Source organism: Patella vulgata, chromosome 6 (assembly GCF_932274485.2).
Source record: "Patella vulgata chromosome 6, xgPatVulg1.2, whole genome shotgun sequence".
Taxonomy (NCBI): Eukaryota; Metazoa; Mollusca; class Gastropoda; family Patellidae; genus Patella; species Patella vulgata.
The window spans coordinates 36485143-36510357 of NC_065884.2; the positions used below are offsets into that span (position 1 = coordinate 36485143).

The 25215-nt window shown below is 37.5% G+C and overlaps 1 protein-coding gene across 6 annotated transcripts in view; it reads right to left on the reverse strand.

Moving 5' to 3' along the window:
• The window catches only part of LOC126825386 (serine/threonine-protein kinase BRSK2), a 695489-nt gene that overhangs the window by 505257 nt on the left and 165017 nt on the right, over positions 1-25215 (reverse strand). For all 6 annotated transcript variants that reach the window (XM_056101811.1, XM_050555009.2, XM_050555005.2 and 3 more), the window contains exon 7: positions 3109-3177. In XM_056101811.1, the coding sequence (XP_055957786.1) occupies positions 3109-3177 (69 nt within the window). The remainder of the gene's footprint in view (positions 1-3108; positions 3178-25215) is intronic.

Below are 25215 nucleotides of genomic sequence, written 5' to 3' on the forward strand. Positions count from 1 at the left end.
ATCTAGCGTAGTGCGGTGAAGAAGTGATGTGCTGAATGTTCCAAGTACGAATGAAGTGTTGATATGCATTACCGACATAATGTGGACCATTGTCGGATCGAATGATGTCTGGAATTCCCATGATGCTACAGTATTTTCTTGTTATATCTGCAATAACCTCAGTGAGTGCTAGTGATGGAAGGCATTCTATAATTGGGAACTTTATGAAAAAGTCACAAATGATGAGATATTGTTTGTTATCTATCTGGAAGAGATCAGTACCAATAATACTCCAGGGTCTAGTAGGTATCTCTGTTTGAAGTAAAGGTTCTGGTTGTTGCTTGACATATGTTGCATGATTTACACATCTTTTCGATATCATCGTTGAGTTTAGGCCAGTATACATCTTGTCTGGCTCTGAGTTGTGTCTTGCTTATACCAAGATGACCAGTGTGTAGGTTTTTTAGTATACTGTCACGTACAGGTGGGGGTATGTATATTCTTTCTCCCTTTAGTATAATACCATTTTCGATGCTGAGTTCATCTCTATAGGACCAGTGAGAACGTATATCAGTTGGGAGTTCTCGTTGTGTTTCTGGCCACCCATTGTGTATAATCTCCTGCAGGATGCATAGAACTGGGTCAGCTTGGGTAGCTGTTTTAATGTCAGAAACTTGTCTTCAGTGAACTTGAAGAATTCTACTCTGATGTCCAATGGTATATCTGCTGTGTCGCTGGTGTTCGGAAGACGACTTAAAGCATCAGCAAGACCAATTTCATTTCCGGCCACATATTTGACTGTGTAGTCATATCCCTGTATTGCTAACATCATAGCTTGAAGACGAGGTGGGACTGCGTTGATAGATTTGTTGCATATAACCTCTAAGGGTCTGAGCACTAGAGAGGGCTTTACTGGCAAAAGCTACAGGTCTGTGGTGTGTTGAGTAGCTGCCATCAGACAGTTTATCTGGCTGTAATAAAGCTGCACCTAAGCCTCGTTGACTAGCGCCTACCATCAGGAATGTTGGGGCTGATTTGTCGTAGTATTTAAGGGATACATCAATGGAGATAAGCGTTTTGAGATGATCAAATATGTGTTGGTAATCCTCTGACCATTGATAGATCAATGTAGAATGTTGCATTATACCAATTGTTGTCCTGATATCTGCAGGGTATATCAATGCTACCGAAACATTTTATTTCTGATCCGTTATATGCTACTAAGCGAATGTTGTTTGTTGGCTTTACTTTGTTGCTATCGGGAAAACCATCAGTATTTAGATGATCGGGCATGACCTGTCTGAATATATGTAAAGGAAGAATATCACCCATAGCACCAGTATCTGCCTTGAAGTTAACACTCCTTCTGATCGGGGTACCATCTTGGTTGTGGCTTTGTAGTTGTGGGAGCTTTAGTTCTACAGGAGCAAAAGCTGTTTCTCTGGATTGGGGGTAACGTGCTGTGTTATGTTGTATCCCAGAGACTTTTATTGTGACTGTGTCATAAACAATGTTGTCAAAGTCGTTGTCCTCTTGGTACTGGTAATCTACATTGTTAATATGTCGTTGTGGTGTTGGGATGCATCTGTGGTATTGACCATAGTTGTTCCTGTTGCGGCTGCTGTGTCGCCGTGCATTACGTGACTGTTGTCGCCGATTGCTGGAAGAATATCGTTTACCTCTGTGTGGACTATGTTGACGTTGTTGTGATCGGGAATTACGATTTCCTGTTGTTTGTTTATAGCGTAAGCAATAATTTGCCCAATGTCCAACAGTATGACAGGTGTGACACTCATCATTCCTGGCAGGGCATGATGATTTGTCAAGAGGGTGATCTAGGCCACAGCACTTACACCTTGACTTGTAGGGTCTGTTGGCTTTGTTGATAGCGTTGAGGGTAACCTGGGTTGTTGATCGATCCTTGATGTGTTGAATGTTGTGAAGTGTTGTCTCATACTGACGACCCGTTTCAAGAATAGCATCTATTGTGAAAGAAGCCATTTTTGAAAATCAGGGATTGGGGTGCTCGCCAAAATTTGTTCTAAAATACGTTCCTTCTCCTCATCTGGGTTGACCTCGCATTGTGCAGTTTTCTCCTTGCACCTAGTGTAAAATTCGTCCAACGTTTCATCTTTTCGTTGGTAGTAAAAGTGTAAGTCAAGCCTAGCAGCACGAAAATTCGGTTTTGAAATCTTCAGCCGTTCCTCAAATTTTTGAAATATAATATCGGGACTCTTGCGCTCATCTTGTGTCAGGTCGAATGCGTTAAAAATTTTGAGACCGTCGTCATTGAGTGCTTCGAGAATGTATGGAACTAATTTTTCACCCGTTTTCCCGGTTGTTGACGAGTAAATGTTCATTCGTTGCTTCCATAGGGTATATGTTTCCGTTTTGTCACCTTTCCCACTGAATATCATGGGTGGTGGGGCTCTGTGTTGGGCCATTTGCGTATTTTCATGTGAAAAGTTGTTGAAGGTTTTGCCGAAACGGATGTTTATATCAATGACTGTTCCGGACATGCGCATTGACATTAAATTGTCTAAACGAGACCTGTGACAAATTTTGATGATTTTCGTTGGATTAATTTATAACGTCTCTGCATTCCTGTCTGCTTTATGTTCTTTGGTGTGAATGTTATTGCTGACCAGTCTTATAATAGACGTTTGAAGGCTGCCACTGGCTAAATTTTTGGATTTTCATATCCTGCCTCTAGCCACCATGTGATATGACAGATGTTGCATGTTCAAGACTACTTTATTAATGTCAAGGTTACAGACATGGCAAGGTGAAGGACGGGGTTATACATTACTATTACAACCCTAAGCAGAAAATGCTCATCTTGGAACTCCATCAAAGTATTTACCTAATAAACACCTACACCAAGTTTGAACATTCTAGCTCAATTAGAAGCAAAGTTATTGTGTCCCATAAAGTTTGACAGACAGACAGACCCATTTTAATAGTCCCCTGCATTTTTTGATAGCAGCGGACAATAAACTATACATTTCAGTAGTATTAACTATTTTGATTAGTTTGCCAAAAGATTTTGTAGAAATTGCAGTGTTGGCATAGCTTTGCTACTATAGAATCACATGAAATGTATTGCTGAAATTTAAAAATGATAATTACCACAAGTAGTGCATATAATATCACCCCACAGCTCCATACATCTGCTTTACGTCCATCATATTTTTCACCCTATAATATAATACAAAATTAAAACAGTAAGTTGAAAGTTGACATAATCAAGAAAGTTACAAAAGAAAACATCTCTAAAGAAAATATATATATACAAATAATTTCAATATCTTAATTCACATTGATTATGTGGAAATCTACTAAAAAGATAGTAACACAAACAGCATGTATCTTTTAACAGCAATTTATCCGAAAGTAAATCTTAGACGTTTACCAAACCTGATAAGGAAGTATCATTGCTCATTCTGGCTTTCAATTGTTTTTCCGCCAAAATGGATCATAATTTTGATATAAACTAGCGGCTGCCAGGCAGGATATACCCACATTTTGCAAGAGATGGATAGAGAACAAGCTAAAAAATAGGTTGCCAGGCAATGAAACATACGCCCACAGGAGGTAAATTGTCCAAGCAGTCGACAAGGGTTGTTGCATATTTATTCCTTTGTAGGTAATTGGGGGCCTTTACAAGACAGTTCCATACAGATCAGATTATAATTTTTGCCGTTGAGGGCTCACAAGGTTCTACAAATTGAAACAAGGGCCTCAACTCTGGAAGTAATCTATAGAAATTGTTGCATATAAATTTCATACATATTGGATAATAACTTTCATCAATTGTGCATTAACAAGGTTGAACAAAGTGAAACAAGGGCAATAACTCTAGAAGTAATAAACGGAAATTCCTGAAATTCAATAGGATTCTTCTCCTTACTAATTTAAATGACGCATGTAAATTTCATACAGATAACTTTTAATGTTAGAGCGTTCACAAAGTTCAATAAAGTGAAACAAGGGCCATAACTCTAGACGTAATAAACAGAAATTGCTGAAATTCAATAAACTTCTTTGTTTCACTAATTTAAATAATGCATATCAATTTCAGAAAGATTGGATGATAACTTTTGGCAATAGAGCGTTCACAAGGTTAAACAAAGTGAAAGATAGGTTGCCAGACAACAAAACATACGCCCACAGCAGCTAAATCATCCAAGCAGTCGACATTTATTTATTCTTTTGTAGGTAATTACGGGAATTTAATAGACAATTTCATACAGATGACATTATAATTTTCGTCGGTTGAGGGTTCACAACGTTCTAAAAACTAAAACAAGGGCTGTAACTCTGGAAGTAATCTACTGAAATTGTTGAAATTGAACAGGCTTTTTTGTTTTACTAATTCAAATAATGCATATAAATTTCATACAGATCGGATGATAACTTTTGTAGTTCGAACGTTCACAAGGTTCAACAAAGTAAAATAAGGGCCATAACTCTAGAAAGAATTAACGGAAATTGCTGACATTCAATAGGCTTCTTCATTTCACTAATTTAAATGATGCATATGAATTTCATACAGATTAGGTGATAACTTTTGTCGTTAAGCATTCACAAGATTCAACAAAGTTAAACAAGGGCCATATCTCTAGATGTAATTAATGGAAATTTGCTGAAACTCAATAGGCTTGTTCGTTTTACTAATTCAAACGATACATATAAATTTCATACAGATTGGATAATAAGATACAACAAAGTGAAACAAGGGCCATAACTCACGGCGTAATGAACGGAAATTGCTGAAATTCAATAGGCTTTTTCGTTTCACTAATTTAAATGATGTATATCAATTTCAAATAGATCGGATGGTAACTGTTGTCACGAGAGCGTTCACAAGATTCAACAAAGTGAAACAAGGGCCATAACTCTAGATGTAATTAACGGAAATTGCTGAAATTCAATAGGCTTCTTTGTTTTACTAATTCAAATGATGCATATAAATTGCATACGGATCGAATAATAACTTTTGTTGTTAGAGCATTCACAAGGTACAACAAAGTGAAACAAGGGCAATAACTCTGGCAGTAATTATCGGAAATGGCTGAAATTTAACAGGCTTCTTCGTTTCACTAATTTAAATGATGCATATCAATTTCATACAGATCGAATAATAACTTTTGTCATTAGAGCATTCACAAGGTACAACAAAGTGAAACAAGGGCCATAACTCACGGCGTAATTAATTGCTGAAATTCAACAGGCTTCTTCGTTTCACTAATTTAAATGATGCATATCAATTTCAAACAGATCGGATGATAACAGTTGTCATTAGAGCGTTCACAAGATTCAACAAAGTGAAACAAGGGCCATAACTCTAGATGTAATTAACGGAAATTGCTGAAATTCAATAGGCTTCTTTGTTTTACTAATTTAAATGATGCATATAAATTTCATACAGATCGGTTGATAACTTTTGTTGTTAGAGCGTTCACAAGGTGCAACAAAGTGAAACAAGGGCCATAACTCCAGAATAAATTAACAGAAGTTATTGAAATTAAATAGGCTTTTTCATCACACTAATGCAAACAACATATATCAATTTCAAAACAATCAGATGATAAATGTAGTCTGTAGAGTGTTCACAAGAAATTGTGGACGACGGACCGACGGACGGACCGACGGACGGACGGGCGGGGGCGATGGCAATAAACGTCCACATTTCCATGTGGGCTTATAAAAAGGGCCATAACTCTAGAAGTAATAAACGGAAATTGCTGAAATTCAATAGGCTTCTTAATTTCATTAACTTAAACAATGCATATAAATTTCAGAAAGATAGGATGATAACTTTTGGGGTTAGAGTATTCAAAAGGTTAAACAAACTTAAACAAGGGCCATAACTCTAGAAGTAATAAACGGAAATTGCTGAAATTTAATAGGCTTTTTTGTTTCCCTAATTTAAATATTGCATGTAAATTTCACAAAGATCGGATGTTAACTTTTGGCATTAGAGCATTCACAAGGTTCAATAAAGTGAAACAAGGGCCATAACTCTAGATGTAATAAACGGAAATTATTGAAATTAAATAGGCTTCTTCATTTCACTAATTTAAATAATGCATATAAATTTCAGAATAATAGGATGATAACTTTTGGGGTTAGAGCATTCACAAGAAACTGTGGACGATGGACAGATGGACAGACGGACGGACGGGGGCGACGGCAATATACATCCACATTCCTATGTGGGCGTATAAGGCTATATACGTCTACATTCCTATGTGGGCGTATAACAAAAAGCGATTTTTCGTACATTAAAGGGCCATAATTCTGGAAGTTACGATCTGATATAGAAGGCAGACCACCATTAAATTTCACCATCTCGGTACCCACAAATTGTAGTTCATCTATTTATAGCAATTCTCTCTGTCTTTTTTCTCCCCTTTTTTCCGTCTTGCAATGCCCATTTTTGTTGATTTTTTGGTCTAGAAGGGACGAAGTGGGTTTGAATTAACATTTTCTGCCAGGTTTTGGTAAATATTCATGATTTTGAGGCAGAAGGATAACAGTGTTATCAGGTACGGCAACTAGTTAGATGTTTTTAGTATGCTTTGGTGGTCAACCTCATACAAATTTTAGTGCAAAGACATGACCATTTATTCCTCTGTCTGTAGTGAAAAGCATTCAGCCCAACAAAAATTTGGGGAAAAGTTGGAGGTGGGCAAAGTGGCCAGAATTATCATTGAAGTCAATGGGAAATTAATGGGGGTCTGCCTCCATATGCGCGAATATTGACAGGAACCAAGATCTTTGGGTTATAAACATGTATTTCAAGTTCCATCAAAATTGAATCAAAATTGTGGCCTCTAGAGGATCCAAAACCTTGATATACCATATATTTACAATATTTGGGTATGAGGGGTGGTCATTTTGTCCGGCAGTTTTGGTCCGATTTTCACGAAATTCGAACTAAAGCTTCATTAGTGTGTAACGGTGATATATTCAAACGTTTTTTTTAAATCGGGTAATAATTGTGACGTCTAGAGGGACCACAAGCTAAAAACGGGATTTTTTCGTACAATCAGGGGCAATAATTCAGGAAGTTACCATCTGATATGTGCAAATATCGAAAGGATCCAAGATCTTTGGGTTATAAACATGCATTTCAAGTTTCATCCAAATCAGGTGAAAATTATGACCTCTAGAGTGTCCACAAGCTAATAACATGATTTTTCATACAATCAGGGGCCATAATCCATGAAGTTATGGTCCAATATAAGCCAGTATCGAAAGGAACCGAGATTTTTGGGAGATAGACCTATATTTTAAGTTTCGTCAAAATCGAATAAATATTGTGACCTGTGGAGTGTCCACAAACGAATTGTGGACAGACGGACAGGGGCGATGACAATGTACATCCACATGAAAATGTGGGCGTATAAAAATGCATACAGGTTCCCCCAGTCAGAATCATTAAAGGTGTCTCTATTAATATTTGATTCGATCTTTTCTTAATAAGACCTTTTTGCCTTTCGAACGTCTTGTATTACATAGTTTCTGTTTTTCTAAAGTTTGCCGATTTAGAAAGTAAATTACGTTTTTTGGCTTTGCAGTGGATTCTGTTTCTCTTGTGTATAATATGACGTATATGACAATTCATCCATGGATTATCGCTAAGTCGTATACTAACGGTTTGAAATGATTTCAAGTAGTTTCTCTGAAAACGTTTTTTCATTAAAATATTCAAATTAGTATCTTCACTTAAAATCTGATTCCAATTAAAATCTAAGATAGGTTGCCAGGCAACGAAACATACGCCCATAGCAGGTAAATCATCCGGGCAGTCAAGAAGAGTTGTCGCATTTTTTACTTTTTTCAGTAATGAAACATTTATAATACACTAAGAGAAACAACTCATTCAGTAATAATTAGAAAATCATTAGAATTTGTTTGGTTTTTATAAAGTTTTTCCCCATGCTAACGTTTAGCATACGAAACATTTAATATCATGGATTTAGCTGTTCAAGTTATCCAAATTTATTGAAAATCAATATACTTGTTCGTCTCAAGACCTTAAACTCTGTGTATCAATCTGAAGTCAATCGGTTGATAACATATAAGCCTCTAGAGCGTCACAAGATATTTCGAAGTGATCAAGGGTCATAACTCTGGCAATAATAATCGGATATCGTTGAAAATCAATAGGATTCTTCGTCTCATGACCTTAAAGCGTGAATTTCATATTCTCTAAGAAAGTCAAAACATAATTATCTTGATGTCTTTTGCTTAATAGGTTGTCAACTCACTATTATGCGATCATAGGTATCATTCTCACACTTAAAAATCGTTCACACCGGAAATAATAACACAATTACCTCCCATGTTTTTCTATCCTCCATGTGAATAGTTATCTTCAAACATTTGAATTTGAAGTTGAAAATGATATTTTTGTCAATTTCTCAACTGGCAATAGTGAATTATAGGATTATTCTTTAACAAGGTAGGACTGTTTATAGATACCATCGATTTTAAGGCTTTATTTTAATACTTTTTAAAAAATATAACTTAAAAATATGAAATTCTCGCTTTAAACACTGTGTATAAATTTAAAGTCAATCGGATATTAACTTTAACCTCTATAACGTCCACAAGATTTTTCAAAGTGGTCAAGGGCCATAACTCTGGCAGTAATTACCGGAAATCGCTGAAAATCAATAGCGTTCTTCGAATCATGAACTTAAACACTGTGTATAAATTTATAGTCAATCGGATATTATCTTTAGAATGAATGAATGAAATATTATTTAATGGCACGTCAGCTCCAACCGGGCTATACTGCGGCAAACATATGGTGATATTTACAAGACACATTAAATAAAATCACAAAATATTAATATACATAAATAAAGATAGGTTGCCAGGCAACAAAACATACGCCCACATTTATTCTTTTGTAGGTGTGAGGGTTCACAAGGTTCTAAAAACTGAAACAATTGTGGACGATGGACGGACGGACGGGGGCGACGGCAATATACGACCACATCTCCATGTGGCCGTATAAAAACAAGTATCACAGTTAGCACTATTAAAATCAAATAATATTATTTTATGTATATCAAATATTTAAAAAATAAAATATCGAAAAAAAGTATATATCCAAATTAAAACTTTCTATAAAAATGTGTCTCCTTTAAACGCTTTACAATATAAACCCAGTTGGGCAAAACAAAAAAATTCTGTTATGACTGACAACCGAAGTATTTGGATCTAACATCTTTGAAATGCTTGCACTCAATCAGAATGTGCTTACACTGGGAAGTATCAAAGGTGATATTTGTGCAAATCGGGTATAGATTTCGTGCCAATTTAGTAAATTTCTGCAAATATCCGTAAAATTCTAATTATCGCAACAAATCTAATACCGCCAGGCTAAAATCTGTAGATACGGTGTGTTAATTAACAGGGTGAGAAATTGACTGAAGGTGATTTAATTATTGCTAGGGGTGAATATCTGTGTGCGGTGCGTTTTCTGTACTGGGTGTGTTAATTAACGGATGGGTTAAAAACGACTGACACGGTGTGTATTCTTTGTTTGGTGAGTTTTCTCGAAAGCGTGTTATAACTGCAGCGAAGGTGATTTATAAAGGACCAGGAGGCTTTATCAAATTTACCGTGCGATTTCTTGTTCGACCGTGTGTTTTACCCAGATCGGTCTTTGTTAAGTGTAGGTCTTTATACATGGATTTATACGTGGGATAATTACGTATATGCATTCTTATACGTATTTCATTTCTTGATGAATACTACATGTTTTATACTTCGTACCATAGTCGGACTGCAGTTATTTATATATTTGATCTTTTTTGTGGGTTTAATTTGTTTACAAATTATCGTGCGTACCACTGAATTATAAATGCATGTATCTAAAAATTGATTATCCGATATATTCTAATCTCCATTGATATCAGATTAATGAATCTGTTTCGAAAGCAAGTTTATAAATATAAAATTGCACAATTAATGAAAATCTGAAAGTTTTCGTCACTGCTATATTTACTATGCGTTGGCGTATTAATATATAAATGTATAGTTTCTTGCCTGGGTCATAGATAGGACTACCAAGAAAAAGTAATTTCCTCACTATATATAACAAATGATAATTCACATATCAAATAAAACTAATGAAAATAGGGACATGCGCCCGCTTCCACCCACGGTGATATTGCCCATTGCCGAACATTATTCAGATTCGATCAAACTCTGTGTAACAATCTTGTCTTTGAAAGCAAAATACTGATATATGACCTAATATTGAGACGCTTGTTCATATAGCCGCTTGTCTTCGATTGTATGAAATAGCTTTATTTTACTCCACGGTACTAAGAAACCACAGGTTCTGTGATTGTGAGAGGCAACACACAGTTAGCTCTGCTCTTTGATGTTGAGAGGCGAGACAGAGCTCGTGCTCGAATGGATTAGCTGATAACGTTGGTTGGAATTTGGCCATTGTTACAGTTTATTCCAATAAGTACACCAAAGATAGGTTGCCAGGCAACGAAATATAAGCCCACAGCGGCTAAATCGTCCGAGCGGGCGACAAGGGTTGTCGCATATTTATACCTTTGTAGGTAATTGGGGGCCTTTACAAGACAGTTCCATACAGATCAGATTATAATTTTTGCCGTTTGAGGGTTCACAAGGTTCTACAAATTGAAACAAGGGTCTCAACTCTACAGAAATTGTTAAAATTTGACAGGCTTTTTCGTTTCACAAATTTAAATGATGCATATAAATTTCATACATATCGGATGATAACTTTCATCAATCGAGCATTAACAAAGTTGAACAAAGTGAAAGAAGGGCAATAACTCTAGAAGTAATAAACAGAAATTGCTGAAATTCAATAGGATTCTTCTCTTTACTAATTTAAATGACGCATGTAAATTTCATACAGATCGGCAGATAACTTTTGATGTTAGAGCATTCACAAAGTTCAATAAAGTGAAACAAGGGCCATAAGTCTAGAAGTAACACACAGAAATTGCTGAAATTCAATAGGCTTCTTCGTTTCACTAATTTAAATAATGCATACAAATTTCAGAAAGATAGGATGTTAACTTTTGGGGTTAAAGCGTTCACAAGGTTAAACAAAGTGAAACCAGGGCCATAACTCTATAAGTAATAATAGGATTCTTCATTTCCCTAATTTAAATATTGCATATAAATTTCACAAAGATCGGATGTTAACTTTTGGCATTAGAGCGTTCACAAGGTTCAACAAAGTTAAAACAAGGGCCATAACTCTAGACGTTATAAACGGAAATCATTGAAATTAAATTGGAAGATAACTTTTGGCGTTAGAGCGTTCACAAGAAATTGTGGACGATGGACGGATGGACGGATGGACGGACGGGGGCGACGGCAATATACGTCCACATTTCTATGTTGCCGTATAAAAAGGACAATTTTGTAATGTTGGTGAATACTGTGGTATATTCAATTTTGATCTTATTGCAATGGATAAATGTATGGTTCACTTTTCGAGCATCTCATTTAAATAAAGCTTGATATTCTATTAACATATATACATTTCATTTTTTTTCTCATAGGAAATTTTGGTTAGTATCTGAAACGAAAAAACTGTCCAAGCCATTATATTATATTGTAATCAGAGAAATGTTCAAACAAAGAAATGAACTAGACAAGACAAAGAGTATAAGCAATACCATTATTTGTTGTCACATATTGATGTTTATATGCGTTCATAATTAAATGTTTTAATTAAATCGTAATGTATGAATTATGTGCTTTATTTTCATCGAATTGGTAATTGGTATTAGCCAAAACATTCGCTTCTACACGCATATAGCTTTGCTCCAATAATGATAGTTTGTGGAATTTTATGGGGTTTTAAAAGAAACATAGTCAATGAGTGGAATTGAAGACTGGGCAGGGCGGGGAAACCTTATCAAGTTGTTATTCAAATTATTCAAGGAAATATAAGGCCAAGAAATATGTGATGACATTGAAAAGGAGAGATGCATGTGCTACTATGCCGACATTATCATGCCGTACGTGGACTAATGCTATTTTTCTATAGCATATTTCCAAAAAAAAAAAAAATTCTCTTATAGGAAAATTTAAAGTCTTTTCAAATAATATTAACAGATTATTTATTGTCCTTCTTGGATTTGTTAAATTATTAAAAGGAATTTCTAATTCACATTGTAGTAATTTACATTTCTAATTATAATCACCAAGCTGCCACCTGAGCACGAACTATACGTTTCGCTGATCACCAACTTGTAACAATGTTGACCTAGATCTTATATAACTGCTGTCAGACTTTATTAGGGGCAATAAATTAAATTGATCAACAAATCAACAATTCATTGTAACTATATAATGTGTATTATAAACCAAAGGTACATTTAGAATTATAATCAGAACAGAACAATAATATTATTCCCAATACATTAACTGTCTTATTATACGACAACTTTGGTTTAATAAAATTTAAAATTCGTCATGACTCTGTACGTTAATAACGATGTGTTGTGTATCCTATTTAAAAACTGTAATTTGTCAGCGACACAATGGTGTATTAGAAATTACTGTTGTCCTGAAATAGTGTCTTTTTAAAAAAATTCATGACGTGAAACTCAATACAGAATAATAATAAATAACCAGAAATATTGAAAATGAAGCTATATAAAACTATGACTTTAAAATATAGTGAATATGTTGAAATAGGTAACTGCAGCAATAAATTATCATTGCCTAAATAGATTCCTATAAAGGCAGTGGCCTAATTCTTTCACGCAATTTTACATATCGCTGTGAATAGAATACATAACAAAGATAGTGAAATTTACTGAAATTCATGACAAACGATCTCTTTATACAAAAATTTTGGTGTGCATCATTATTTTTTTCATGAGTTATCAGATTATTAATGCCCCATACTCCCTTTATTTTTATAATATTTTCTCTGATTATAATAGCTTTAAATGATTTCTCAATATCATTCAAAATAACCAGTCTTTGCTCTGCAAAAGGAGATCAAACAGTTATAAATGGGATTTAGACAAAAGGGAAACACATTTACGAATATACTTGAAGACTTTCTGTTTCAAATCTACGTTGTATTATTCATCTGTTTATGTGATTTACTTTTGGTATATACGGACACATATTTAATATGCCATAGCTTAAAACACAAGTAATAAATATTGTTCATACTGTATTAACAGGCCTTTAACAAATAGATCATGCTATAACCCTATTCTAAACCCGTATAAATGATTTGTTTTTCGTCAAGTCTTTAGATTTCGAATCGCACATAATTAAGCAGAATTGGCAGTAAAAACAAAATCACAAATTACTACGGCTTATTATGAAAATCGTTTCAAATAAAGCGACCGAAATAACAAAAGACACCAAAGTGATTTCCAAAGGTGATTGCATGCTTTTAGAAATAGAACAAGCTAGGTGACACATGGAGCCGTGTCTAGTCCGTGCTTTCGATTTATACATGCAATGGATGCGATTTAAAGTCTGAAATATGCAGGTAGAATCATTCTTTGATCAGGAATTACTTTATTACATGACTCTGATTTCCATTCACAATAAGTCGCACGCCAACATCTCTTTTTAGGGACCGAGAGTTAGATTTCTTTATGTTTGACTAATGCGAATATATCGGGAAGACATCATGTAAAGCGGCAAAAAGCTGTTTTGTATGAAAATATGATTACAATATAATGGCTGCTTCGAAAACAGATTCATTAATCTGATAACAATGGAGATTAGAATATATCGGATAATCAAATTGAGGTTGGTTCGGATATTGGGGAAATAACGATACTGCCTGCGATCAATTTAAAGATACATGCATTTATAGTTCAGTGGCACGCATGATAATTTGTAAACAAATTAAACCCACAAAAAAGATCAAATATATAAATAACTGCAGTCCAACTATGGTACGAAGTATAAAACACATAGTATTCATCAAGAAATGAAATATGTATAAGAAAGCATATACGTAACTACCCCACGTATAAATACATGTATAAGGACCTACACTTAACAAAGACCGATCTGCGTAAAACACAGTCCTTGATAAATCACCTTTGCTGCAGTTATAATACGCTTTCAAGAAAACTCACGAAACAAAGAATACACACTGTGTCAGTCGTTTTTAACCCGTCCGTTAATTAACACACCCAGTACAGATACTTCCCAGCGTTAACTGTCAAAGGAACTTGACAGTGTTCACACTCTGGCTGAGGCTCTCTGGTTGGGCCAGTCTCCTAAGAGAGGCTTAATGTGATAAAGTTTGTTTGTGCCTTTAAGATCCCAAGACCGTTGCCAGCGGCCATATTGAAATGATTTATACATGATTTAAAGTCTTTATATGGTATTAAAAAGGATGATTGGGGGAGTTCTAAAGCAGCTTTGGCAGCAAAATCTGCTTGATCATTCCCCCTTATATCAACGTGACTGGGGAGCCAGCAAAAGACGACGTCTTTGCTGTTGAACTCGTAGGATAGTAGCCGACGATAAACATCTGCTACTAATGGGTGTTCAACCTGTTTATTGTTAATTGCTTGAAGTGAGGACAGAGACTCAGTAAAGATGATGTGCTGTAATATACTATTCAAAAAAAGTAGGGGATATTTGATTTTGGGGGCATAATACTAAAATATGCAAATGACTACGAAAAAAGTCACTATAGAACCTAACAGAAGAAACATTTCCAGTTACATGTGACGCCCAAACGCACCAATAGCTACCGCATGGAATGCAGGTGATGCTTGGGATCATCATGGGGGTCCAACCCAAGATTTGCACGACTCTGACTTTGAATGTTACAGTCATTGTGGCATTGAATTCCAGGGTGGAAACATCAGTTTAATTGTTTTAGTGACCAGAAAACAAATTTTGATATGCGTCGGCTTACCCAAAATGAAAGGTTACGTGCCCTTGGCATGCTACAGATCGGCACAACACAGGCGGTTGTGGCGCGGACGATGAATGTTTCTCAGTCTGTCATAAGCAGGCTATGGTCCAGATACCGTGATACACAATCTGTACAGGACAGACCACGCTCAGGTCGACCAAGGGCGACAACTCAAGCCCAGGATCGATTTATCCGTACCTTGGCCTTGAGAAATCGTGTCATCACAGCAAATCAGATCAGCGCTCGTCTTCAAACAGACACTGGTGTGAGAGTGAGTGGCCAGACGATTCGGAATCGACTGCATAGGGGTCACCTTCGCGCCGGACGTCCTCGCGTGATCCCTTGTTTGAGAGATCATCACATTCAGGCAAGACGTCGTTGGTGTAGGGATCGTCAACACTGGGATAATCGACGCTGGAGCAATGTGATGTTTTCAGATGAGTCAAGGTTCACTGTTGATTTTTTGGACAGACGTAGGAGGGTGTGGCGTCGTCAAAACGAGCGCTTCCAAGACGTTAACGTCATCAGACATGATCGATTTGGGGGTGGTTCTGTTATGGTGTGGGGAGGCATCACTGTTGCTGGAAGAACGGCTTTACATGTTGTTGCAGGGCGTGTTACAGGCCAGTACTACCGGGACAACATCTTGGTAGTCCATGTTGTGCCGTTCGCACGACGTCATGGCCGCCGTTTCATCTTCCAGGATGACAACGCAAGATGTCACAGGGCCAGGATCGTTACAGGTTACCTCCAACAACAGAACATCACCACATTACCTTGGCCAGCACTGAGTCCCGACCTCTCCCCCATCGAGCATGTCTGGGACATGCTTGGACAGAGGTTACGTCAACGTCAACAACGTCCTGCCCATGTCCAAGAACTTGCTGCTGCGTTGCAACAGGAATGGGACAATCTGGACCAAAATGACCATAGACGTCTCATTAGGAGTATGCCACGTCGGATCAATGCTTGTTTGGCAAACAGAGGATTTACCCGTTACTGACTTGGTTGTGATGCTGTGGTAACTTTGCTGTTTGACCCCGGGTATCATTTTACCCTTATAATGGTCAGTCTGTGCCTTACTTAGTCTAACGATCATTTGGAATAAATCGATGAATGTGAACTTCATTTCATTTTGTCATTTGTTTCTTCGTCAGTTTCATTAGGTGACTTTAATAACACTTAAAAATCAAATATCCCCTACTTTTTTTGAATAGTATATAAGGTTCATGGTCTAACATGGGCCTTAGTTAGGTCAGAATGTATGTCTTTGAGTCAAGTGGCGTGGAAAGGAGTAAAATTGCCTGAATAACCTTGTTCGTTTTTTCTGGGTCTTTCGTTTTCCTCCCACTGTTTATAAATACCTACGGTTTAAAGTGAATTATTGAAATAAAATTCTACATGTTATATATTATTAGTCCAAAAATGACCCCATTTCTCTCCCTTGGGGTGGGTGGGCCCTATTAGCAACAAGTGAATCCCATTTTAATCTGGTTATTACCTGTCATAGGTGCAGAGTCGCCACTGGTTTGTCCAAAAATCTGATCAGAAGTCCAAGATGCGGTAACGAGAGAAGATTAGAAAGCGTGGGTTTTAACCCACGATAAAACGATGGGTGTTGCTTTAGCGAATACCAATATGATCAGAGAAGTTCACCCTAACTTAAAAGTAAAGGAGCTAAATCTGTATTCTTTGGCACCTAGAAATGAACACAAATAGGTCGCAAAGCAATAATGTAAAATGAATGTATATAAACTGATTTACATTCAGTCGTTTCTGTTTTTAGTGTAATTTCTAATCAGTTATGCTCGGCAAAATATGCAAAGCAAAGTGTCCAAATTGAATGGCAGTCATTGGTGTCTGGTTATTCCAGTCTACACTGGTAGTATTCTCCTGTGTGATATGTTTAGTCTCCTGTTTGTGGACACGAAACTTCATTTTCTCGCAAATTTAGCTCCCTTTTCCTTAATTAAAATGTGTTCTTTTGAAATGGATGTCATAAGAAAAAACCTGATTGAGAATATTTGTTTTGCAGGTGCATTTTTGAAATAGAACCCAGATAACGGACAGAAATCATGAAAAAGAGGAAGACTCAAGTGTGCCAAAAAGTGATATAACTTATTACTGAACCGTCAAACTTTGAATGGATGAAGTATGGTTGCAGCAATATACTGGTACCGTAAGATGGTATACAGTGGTTTAGATGTCACATTTCGGGTCAAGGTGCTTTAAATTCCGTAACACGGTTCGGTTAACATGGTACAGATATTTTAACTGTCCGTTTTCTTCCGATGCTCAACTATCATGCAGAATACTCCCCTGTAGTTCATGCGACAAGGAAAAGGGATGGCTTTCTGCATTGAAACTTGTCCCACTGAAAGTACATTCCCCTACGCCGAACCACAAATCACAGACATGCGAACATTTTGAATTAAAAACGTCAGATGGAAAAGCAGTGACTAATAATGTGACAGTGTGTCGCCATTGTTTTGATGGAAATATCTGTTAGTCATCTAGTTTGTCCATCCACAATTTGGTACATTTGTAAAATCTTTGTAATGAATTTTCTTAATTAAACTTGATCTTCTTATTGTACTTTTGATAAGATGTCCGTTTACTTTAATGGAAAAATCTGTTGGTCATTCAGTTTGTCCATTCACAATTTGGTATATTTGTAAAATTATCCTCCGTTCATTTTGTCTCTAAATTTGCGGCTGCGTTGCATAAACATTAAAAATGTGCAACTCTCATCTATACATTTCATTTTGGGACTGGTACATTAACTTTGTCAGTAGTCGAGTTCCATCTAAATTTTTATCAACGAGACTGAATCAATTTATGCCATTCTCACTAAGGAATTACATACTTAGGCAGAGTTATTGTGCAAAATTTTATACATTTTCAAACAGAGATTAAGCTAATCATTGAAACAAGCTGTACATTTAAGGTAGAATAATAGGAATTCTGCATTGATGCTGTTCTTGTTTTAAAGTCATGATACTTTTGGGGTTCAATAATTGTTAGATTTTAAATTGTTCATTTAAACATTTAGAATGCAAATTCGTTACTCTCAAAAAATTTTCATGATTTCATTAGATCATGTTTTACTGTTATAATTTACTGGTAAGGTGATAGTTTTATTTCATGTTGTTGATGTTTTAAATAATAGATTTGAGGTAAATATTATAATACCTTGGTAAGATTTTAGTAAAAGATTTGAGGTTAATACTATTGTAACACACTGATTTTATTTTTGTAACATAGATTCTGAATGTTATTGTTATACTATAAAAAATTCATTTAAATATTATAATGTAAATGTTACATGTACAAGAATTTGAATGGATAATTTTATTGTTGTTAAATTTTTTATGAACTTTCCTTCGGACATTTGTATTTTGTTGCTACCCATTATATGATACATCCATGGAAATTTTCATTTTTTACTTGCTGGAAATTTGTGTTTGCCTGTCTTAGAGAACTTGACAAATATTTTGTAGAGTTATTTCCCTTGTTAATAAGGGTAACAGATTCTTTTTCGTTTTTTTTTTAAAAGTCTTCATTATTCCATGTACAAATGTTCATTATTATTAATGAAGAATTATGTAAAGAGCTTTGTTTTTGTTGAAATATACCACCAAACTGCTTGACAGCCAAAGAATATTTTCAATCTCTAAACCTCCATATTGTAATAGCAAACCTGCTCTTGATCAAATATTTTAAAAATATGGATTTGTGGTTGACAGGGTTTTTTTTAAGGCAGTTGTTAGCTTTACTTTCTGACAGCAATCTCCAATTTCCAGTATTTTCAGGTCTTTTTATTATATCTTAAACTATCATGTAAAAGCATTTTTGAGGAATTATATCTTGTTTTGAATAATTAAATTCTGTTTTTAATCTTAAGTAAATGTCTTTTTGATGCTTATCATACCATAAGTTTTTTACTGCTATAAAACATTTTCCGTAAAATTTACGAACAAATGGCTGGCAGGTAGGTTGCCAATCTTTGGTCGTAATTTTTACGACATGTTCGTAAAAATATATTTATGGTGTGTCGTAATTTTTAAGTACATAAGTTGGCAACCTAGCTGCCAGCCATTTGTCCGTAAATTTTACGGAAAATTTTTTACGGTGATATAGTCGTTCGGATGGCATAAAAAAAAACGAGGCCCCTTGTCCGGAATCGAAATGAAGTGGGGGTTAGGGTGGCTCAGTGAGTAGGACCTTTGCTCTCTAACATCATTAAAGTTCGGAGCCACGGTGGCTAAGTGGGTAAGACGCTGGCTTACTAAACTGGAGGTCACATGTTCGATCACTGCATTGGCCGAGAAAGTTCATCAGGGTTTTCCAATGTGGTTTCCCCTTGTCAGTGGTGCTGGGCGGAGGGTTTAGCAAGGACAGCTGTCTAGTTGTTCGGATGGGTCGAAAAACCGAGGCTATAAATTGGCGTGCACGTAATTGGAAGTTTGAATTCGATATAAGCCGAGGCCTTGGTGCCGCTGCCCGGGCACAATTTTCCTCATAGCACACTGTATGGCCTATGCCCGTCTTCATTAGTCCAGTTGGAGCAGAACAGTAGGACGTTAAACCCTATTTCATTTCATTTCATCAAAGTTTATCTCAAATTTTCTGGCGGGGTTTACCAATGTCAGTTGTGAAGGAGAGAAAGAGAGAAATGGGGTTTAACGTCCACTCGACACAAACTACGTCATTTCGGGACTAACATATGGTTAATTTTATTTCATTAATTCGCTTGCGCATAGGGGTCTTTAGCAGTGGGAGGAAACCGGAGGACCCGGAGAAAACCCACGTGGTTGGACAGGCGACCCTACTCCTTGTCACGTTCAACCGGGGATTCGAAACCATGCCAGTTGACTCAATGACAGGCTGTATGATACAGCACGCACATGCTAACCATTCGGCCATCCAACCCCCCAGTTGTGAAGGAAGGATGGGATAAAAAAGACCGAATTTCTGTGTCCGAATTTGAAATGAAGTAGGGGCTGCTGTGGCTCAGTGCGTAGTCGGGACTTTTCTGGCAAGGGATCCCCTTGTCAGTGGTGTAGGACGGAAGGCATAGGGACAGCATGTTGTTCGGATGGCATGAAAAACCGAGGTCCCGTGTACACATTGGCATGGTGATGTGTGGGGCGCAGAGGGAAGGACTCTAGTTTCGATCCGCCGCTTATATGTGACAAGGAGTAGGGTCGTCTGTCCAACCTTGTGGGTTTTCTTCAGGTCCTCCGCCCCCCACCCCCACTAAAAAAAACTGTTAATTGCTTGATGTGTAGAGTGGACGTTCAACCCCATTCCCCCCCCCCTCTCATTTCATTTTCATTTCGAACGTCAATAGAGAGAGAGAGAGAGAAATGGGGTTTAACGTCCACTCGACACAAACTAGGTCATTTCGGGACTAACATATGGTTTTTAATTTTATTTCAATAATTCGCTTGCGCATAGGGGTCTTTACCAGTGGGAAGAAACCGGAGAACCCGGAGAAAACCCACGAGGTTGGACAGGCGACCCTACTCCTTGTCAAGTACAACCGGGGATTCGAAACCACGTCGAACGTCAATAAAAACAAATAATAATTGTTACTTTTGTATTAGAAAATAACGTTTTAAAACACATTAGTACCAGACAAAAAATAACCACATTAAGTCATTACTGTACACACACTAAAATGTCGCACACTAGACTAAGTGAGCACGCAGAAAAGGGTACTTGCATCAAAAAGTATTCAAACCAGCTTTGGTGGCAGCATACTTAATATTTCGCAGAATCAAGGGATGAATGAACTACTAGACTGCAAAATTCCAGAAACTTTCTTTGCTGTTTTGTCGACATATATTACCATAGACGTACCAAAAATATGGGAAAATCGGGTTATTTTAGGCTCACTGCGCACATAATAACTTCTTAACTAGCTTTGGTGGCTCCAAGATGTTTATGTTTTCGAATTAACGGATGAATAAGTTATGAACATATCAATGTTCATTACCTTTCTATGATGCATTATCAAATTACTCGTAGGAGACCCGGCTTTACACGTGCCCAAACTCGCCCGGAGCCTATATTCACCCTTGGTCCAAGTTCACCCGTAGCCCAAATTTGACAGTGGCACATATTCGCCCAATGCTCAAATTCGCACGAAACCAAAATTCGCCCGAGGCCCAATTCATTCTTGGCCCAAATTCGCCTGGAGCCCAGATTCGATGGCCTAAAACATTCACGTGGTCGTGCTTTTTAATTTGATACGAGATATGTGGGGGTGGAGCGCGGCGACGAAGCGCAATTCGCATGGGACCAGAATTCAATGGCCTAAAGCATTCATGTTGTGATGATGGTTAATTTAATACCACATAATAATGAGTGGGTGGTAGAGCGCGGCGACAATACATACAAAGATACATACACACACTCATACACACTTGGATTTTATTTATATAGATATCACCGCAAAGTTCTCATGACCACAAAGCGTGATGGGCAAACATACATACATACATACATACATACATACATACACAACTTGATTTTATTGATATAGATATCACCGCAAAGTTCTCATGATTCGGATTCGGGACAAACCAAAGGGTACGTTCAGGCTGCATCAAAACCACCTAAATGAGCCTTGGTGGCAAAATGTTATTTTTTCACAGAATCAACTACCAGACTGCACACTTTCAGGACCCGGAAAAAAACCCACGTGGTTCGACAGGCGATCTATCCCTTGACACGTTCAAGCGGGGAATCGATACCCCGCCAGTTGATTCAATGGTTTGTTCTCACTTTCCCAGCAGATTAACCCTACTAATTAAGCGGATTAGGGATTAGTTATAGATTAGTGAGTTATACTCTGTTATAATTATTGCACGAAACAGTTCAATTTAACCTATGACATGTATGAACTATAAATCACTGTCTGATTTTTCGTTCATATGTCAAAGGGTCGAAGGTGTAGATATAAGTTTATGGAACCACTTCTACACTGAAGGTGCAAGAACAACCAAAAATATGTTGAAAGTTGGCATTCAAAGTTAAAGAAAGTATCGTCAAACCACCCGAATATTTTTAGATTCATAGAACTACGTCAGAACAGGGTTACACAGAGATACAAATTTTACAATATGGAAATGGAGGCGTTTCAGTCCAAAGAAAAGAAAATACATAGAATTAAACAGAAGAATACATGATGAAAAACAAAGATTATGAACAGGTTTGACGACTTTATATGAATATGGAAATTCGATATCACATTAAGTCGGATTTTAAATATACATGTACAATACTAAATTTGTTAATAAAATAACTTGTATGTAAAGTAGTTAATATTGATATGAAAAATATATATGTACATGCTAAATTTGTTAATAAAATAACGTTTATGTAAAGTGGTTAATATTGATATGAAAAAGACTATAGTTTTAACAGCATTGTTACCCTAATTAGTACTGGTCCAATGATGTTACCTGGAAAACAATAGCTGCTGGGAAAGTGAGAGCACCCCGATTCAATGACAGTCCTTATGATCAAATGCGAATGCGTTAACCATTCGGCTACCAAAACCCATACTGTTCTTCTCCAACTGAGCTAATGAAAGTGAATATACGTCATGCAGTGTGCTACGAGGGCCTACTCTTATTTCGAATTCTAACGGTAAAGGGTTCTTGTACCTGGACACCAATGAGTGTGAAAGAGAGGCACAAACCAGGTCATTCTGGGACTAACAATTTTATTTCAATAATTTGCTTGCGTTTAGGGGTTTACATGTAATCCGTTGCCAGCCCCCCCCCCCCCCCCCCCGTCCTCCATCCTCCATCCTACACAACTGACAAGGGAGGACATCTCCAGAAAAATCCCGATGCACTTTGATGAAGTTAGACAGTAAACGTTCTACTCACTGAGCCACCGTAGCCCCCACTTCATTTAGATTCCGGAAAATTGTGCCCGGGCAGCGGCACCAAGGCCTCTGCTTATATCGAATTCAAACTGCCAATTACGTGCACGCCAATTGATAGCCTCGGTTTTTCGTCCCTTCCTAACAACTAGACAGCTGTCCTTGCTAAGCCCTCCGCCCTGTACCACTGACAAGGGGAAACCACGTCGGAAAACCCCGATGAACTTTCTCGGCCAATGCAGGGATCGAACACGTGATCTCCAGTTTAGTAAGCCAGCGTCTTACCCACTTAACCACCGTGGCTCTGAACTTTAATGGTGTTAGAGAGCAAACGTCCTACTCACTGAGCCACCCTAACTCCCACTTCATTTTTTTTATACCATCCGAACCACTGAAGTAAGAGAGCAAACGTCCCACTCATTGACCCACCCTAGCTCCTACTTCATTTAGTTTCCGGACATGGGACCTCGGTTATTTTTATACCATCCAAACGATTATATGTTGTCTCTTGCCAGTCTCTCCGTCCTACACCACTGACAAGGGTGGACATCACCAGGAAAATCACGATGAACTTTGATGAAGTTAGAGAGCAAACGTCCTACTCACTGAGCCACCGTAGCCCCCACTTCACATTTCGATTTCGGACAAGGAACCTCGTTTTTTAAATTTATACCATTCAAACGACTCTACCACTGACAAGTAGGAACCCCGACCGAAAAATCCAGGAGAACTTTGATGAAGTAAGAGAGTAAACGTCCTACTCACTGAGCCATCGTAGCTCACACTTCATTTAGATTCCGGACACGGGATCTCGGTTATTTGTATTCCATCGCCAGAAAAATCACGATGAACTTAGATGAAGTTAGAAAGCAAACGTCCTACTCACTGGGCCACCGTAGAGCCAACTTCATTTCGATTCCGGGCACGGGACCTCGTTCTTTTAATTCCATTCGAACGACTATACGTTGTCCCTTGTCAGGCTCTACATCCTACAGCACTGACAAGTCCACGCATGAAAAAACCCGATGAAGGTAATTGAAGATAGAGAGCAAAGATAGATTCGACTGAAGACTTAAAATCGATTACGGAATACAATACTATCTGTGCAAGAAGAGATTAAAATTGTTTAGGACTATTTCTATAACTTCAATCATTTCCGTTTATTATAATCCATGTCCAAAAATAAATGCCGATACGGTAGTCAGTGGACATGCGTATAAACTGCACTTCTGAGGCGAGAACACAAGAAGACGAGAAGTCGAGATTGTGACGAAGCGAGGGAGCGAGAACACGAGAGGACGAGATTAACCCAAAGGCGAGAACACAAAAAGACGAGAACACGAGGTTTTTCAAAGGCGAGAAGACGAGAAGTCGAGGGCGAGAGTGCGAGAACATGAGGTTTTTCAAAGGCGAGAACACGAGGGAGCGAGAAGTCGAGGTGAAAGTAATCTCGTGTTTCGGTGCGAGATCCTCGTATTCTCGCCTTATTTCCTCGTGTTCTCGCCCTCGACTTCTCGCGGCGAGAAGACGAGATTCTGAAATGGCCGCAATAGGCTTCCATAGTTGAACGCTTTTGATCAGGCGTCAAAAGCTTTGGCACCCATCGTGCTGAAACCTTTGTCATTTCCAAAGTTTCAGTGATAATAGAATTAACTCTCTCCTGGGTAATACCAACCACCCCAGCTATGAATCGTTCAGTAACTCGCCGTTATTCAGTATCAGATCATGGATTTTTTGTACCATTTCAGGTGTTTACACAGTTTTTGGTCGATCAGGGCGTGGTTCGTCTTCAATGCTGTCTCGGCCACGCTTGAATTCAGCTGTCCACCTTTTAATTGTGGCATATGAAGGAGCATCATCTCCTAATGTCTCAACCATATTATCATGTATGGCTTTCGGTGTTAGACCTTTTTTATCCAGATACTTAATTACAGCTCTTGCCTCGATATGGTCCATTTTCTGATAACAACAGACCCTACTTGATTGTTATGACCTGTCACAACCAAACAGTTTAACCGAATGTGATGAAAGTTTGTGACAGAGCCTGAGGAACATAATAGTGCACGTGCAAAACGTAGTATCATTGTGTTGCACGGTTTTCCAATTGAGGCTCCTACTTACAGTGGAATCTGTATGAGCAGCCACTCCTATTCAGCGACATCTCCTTGTAAGCGGTCACGATAAATTCCCCCCGTAAAAATTCTGTTGTTTCATCTCTTTATTCAACGGTCACTCCTCTAACGCGGCCAGCGGTCACTATTTTACTAATAAATTCAACAAAACATCGCCCATTCCACGGCCATTGTTGGATGATACCATCTTGTCGTTCTTTGTAACACCCGCACTAATCCCATGAGTAGTAGTTAATTAACTGGACCCCCACTGATTAGGTAAAAAA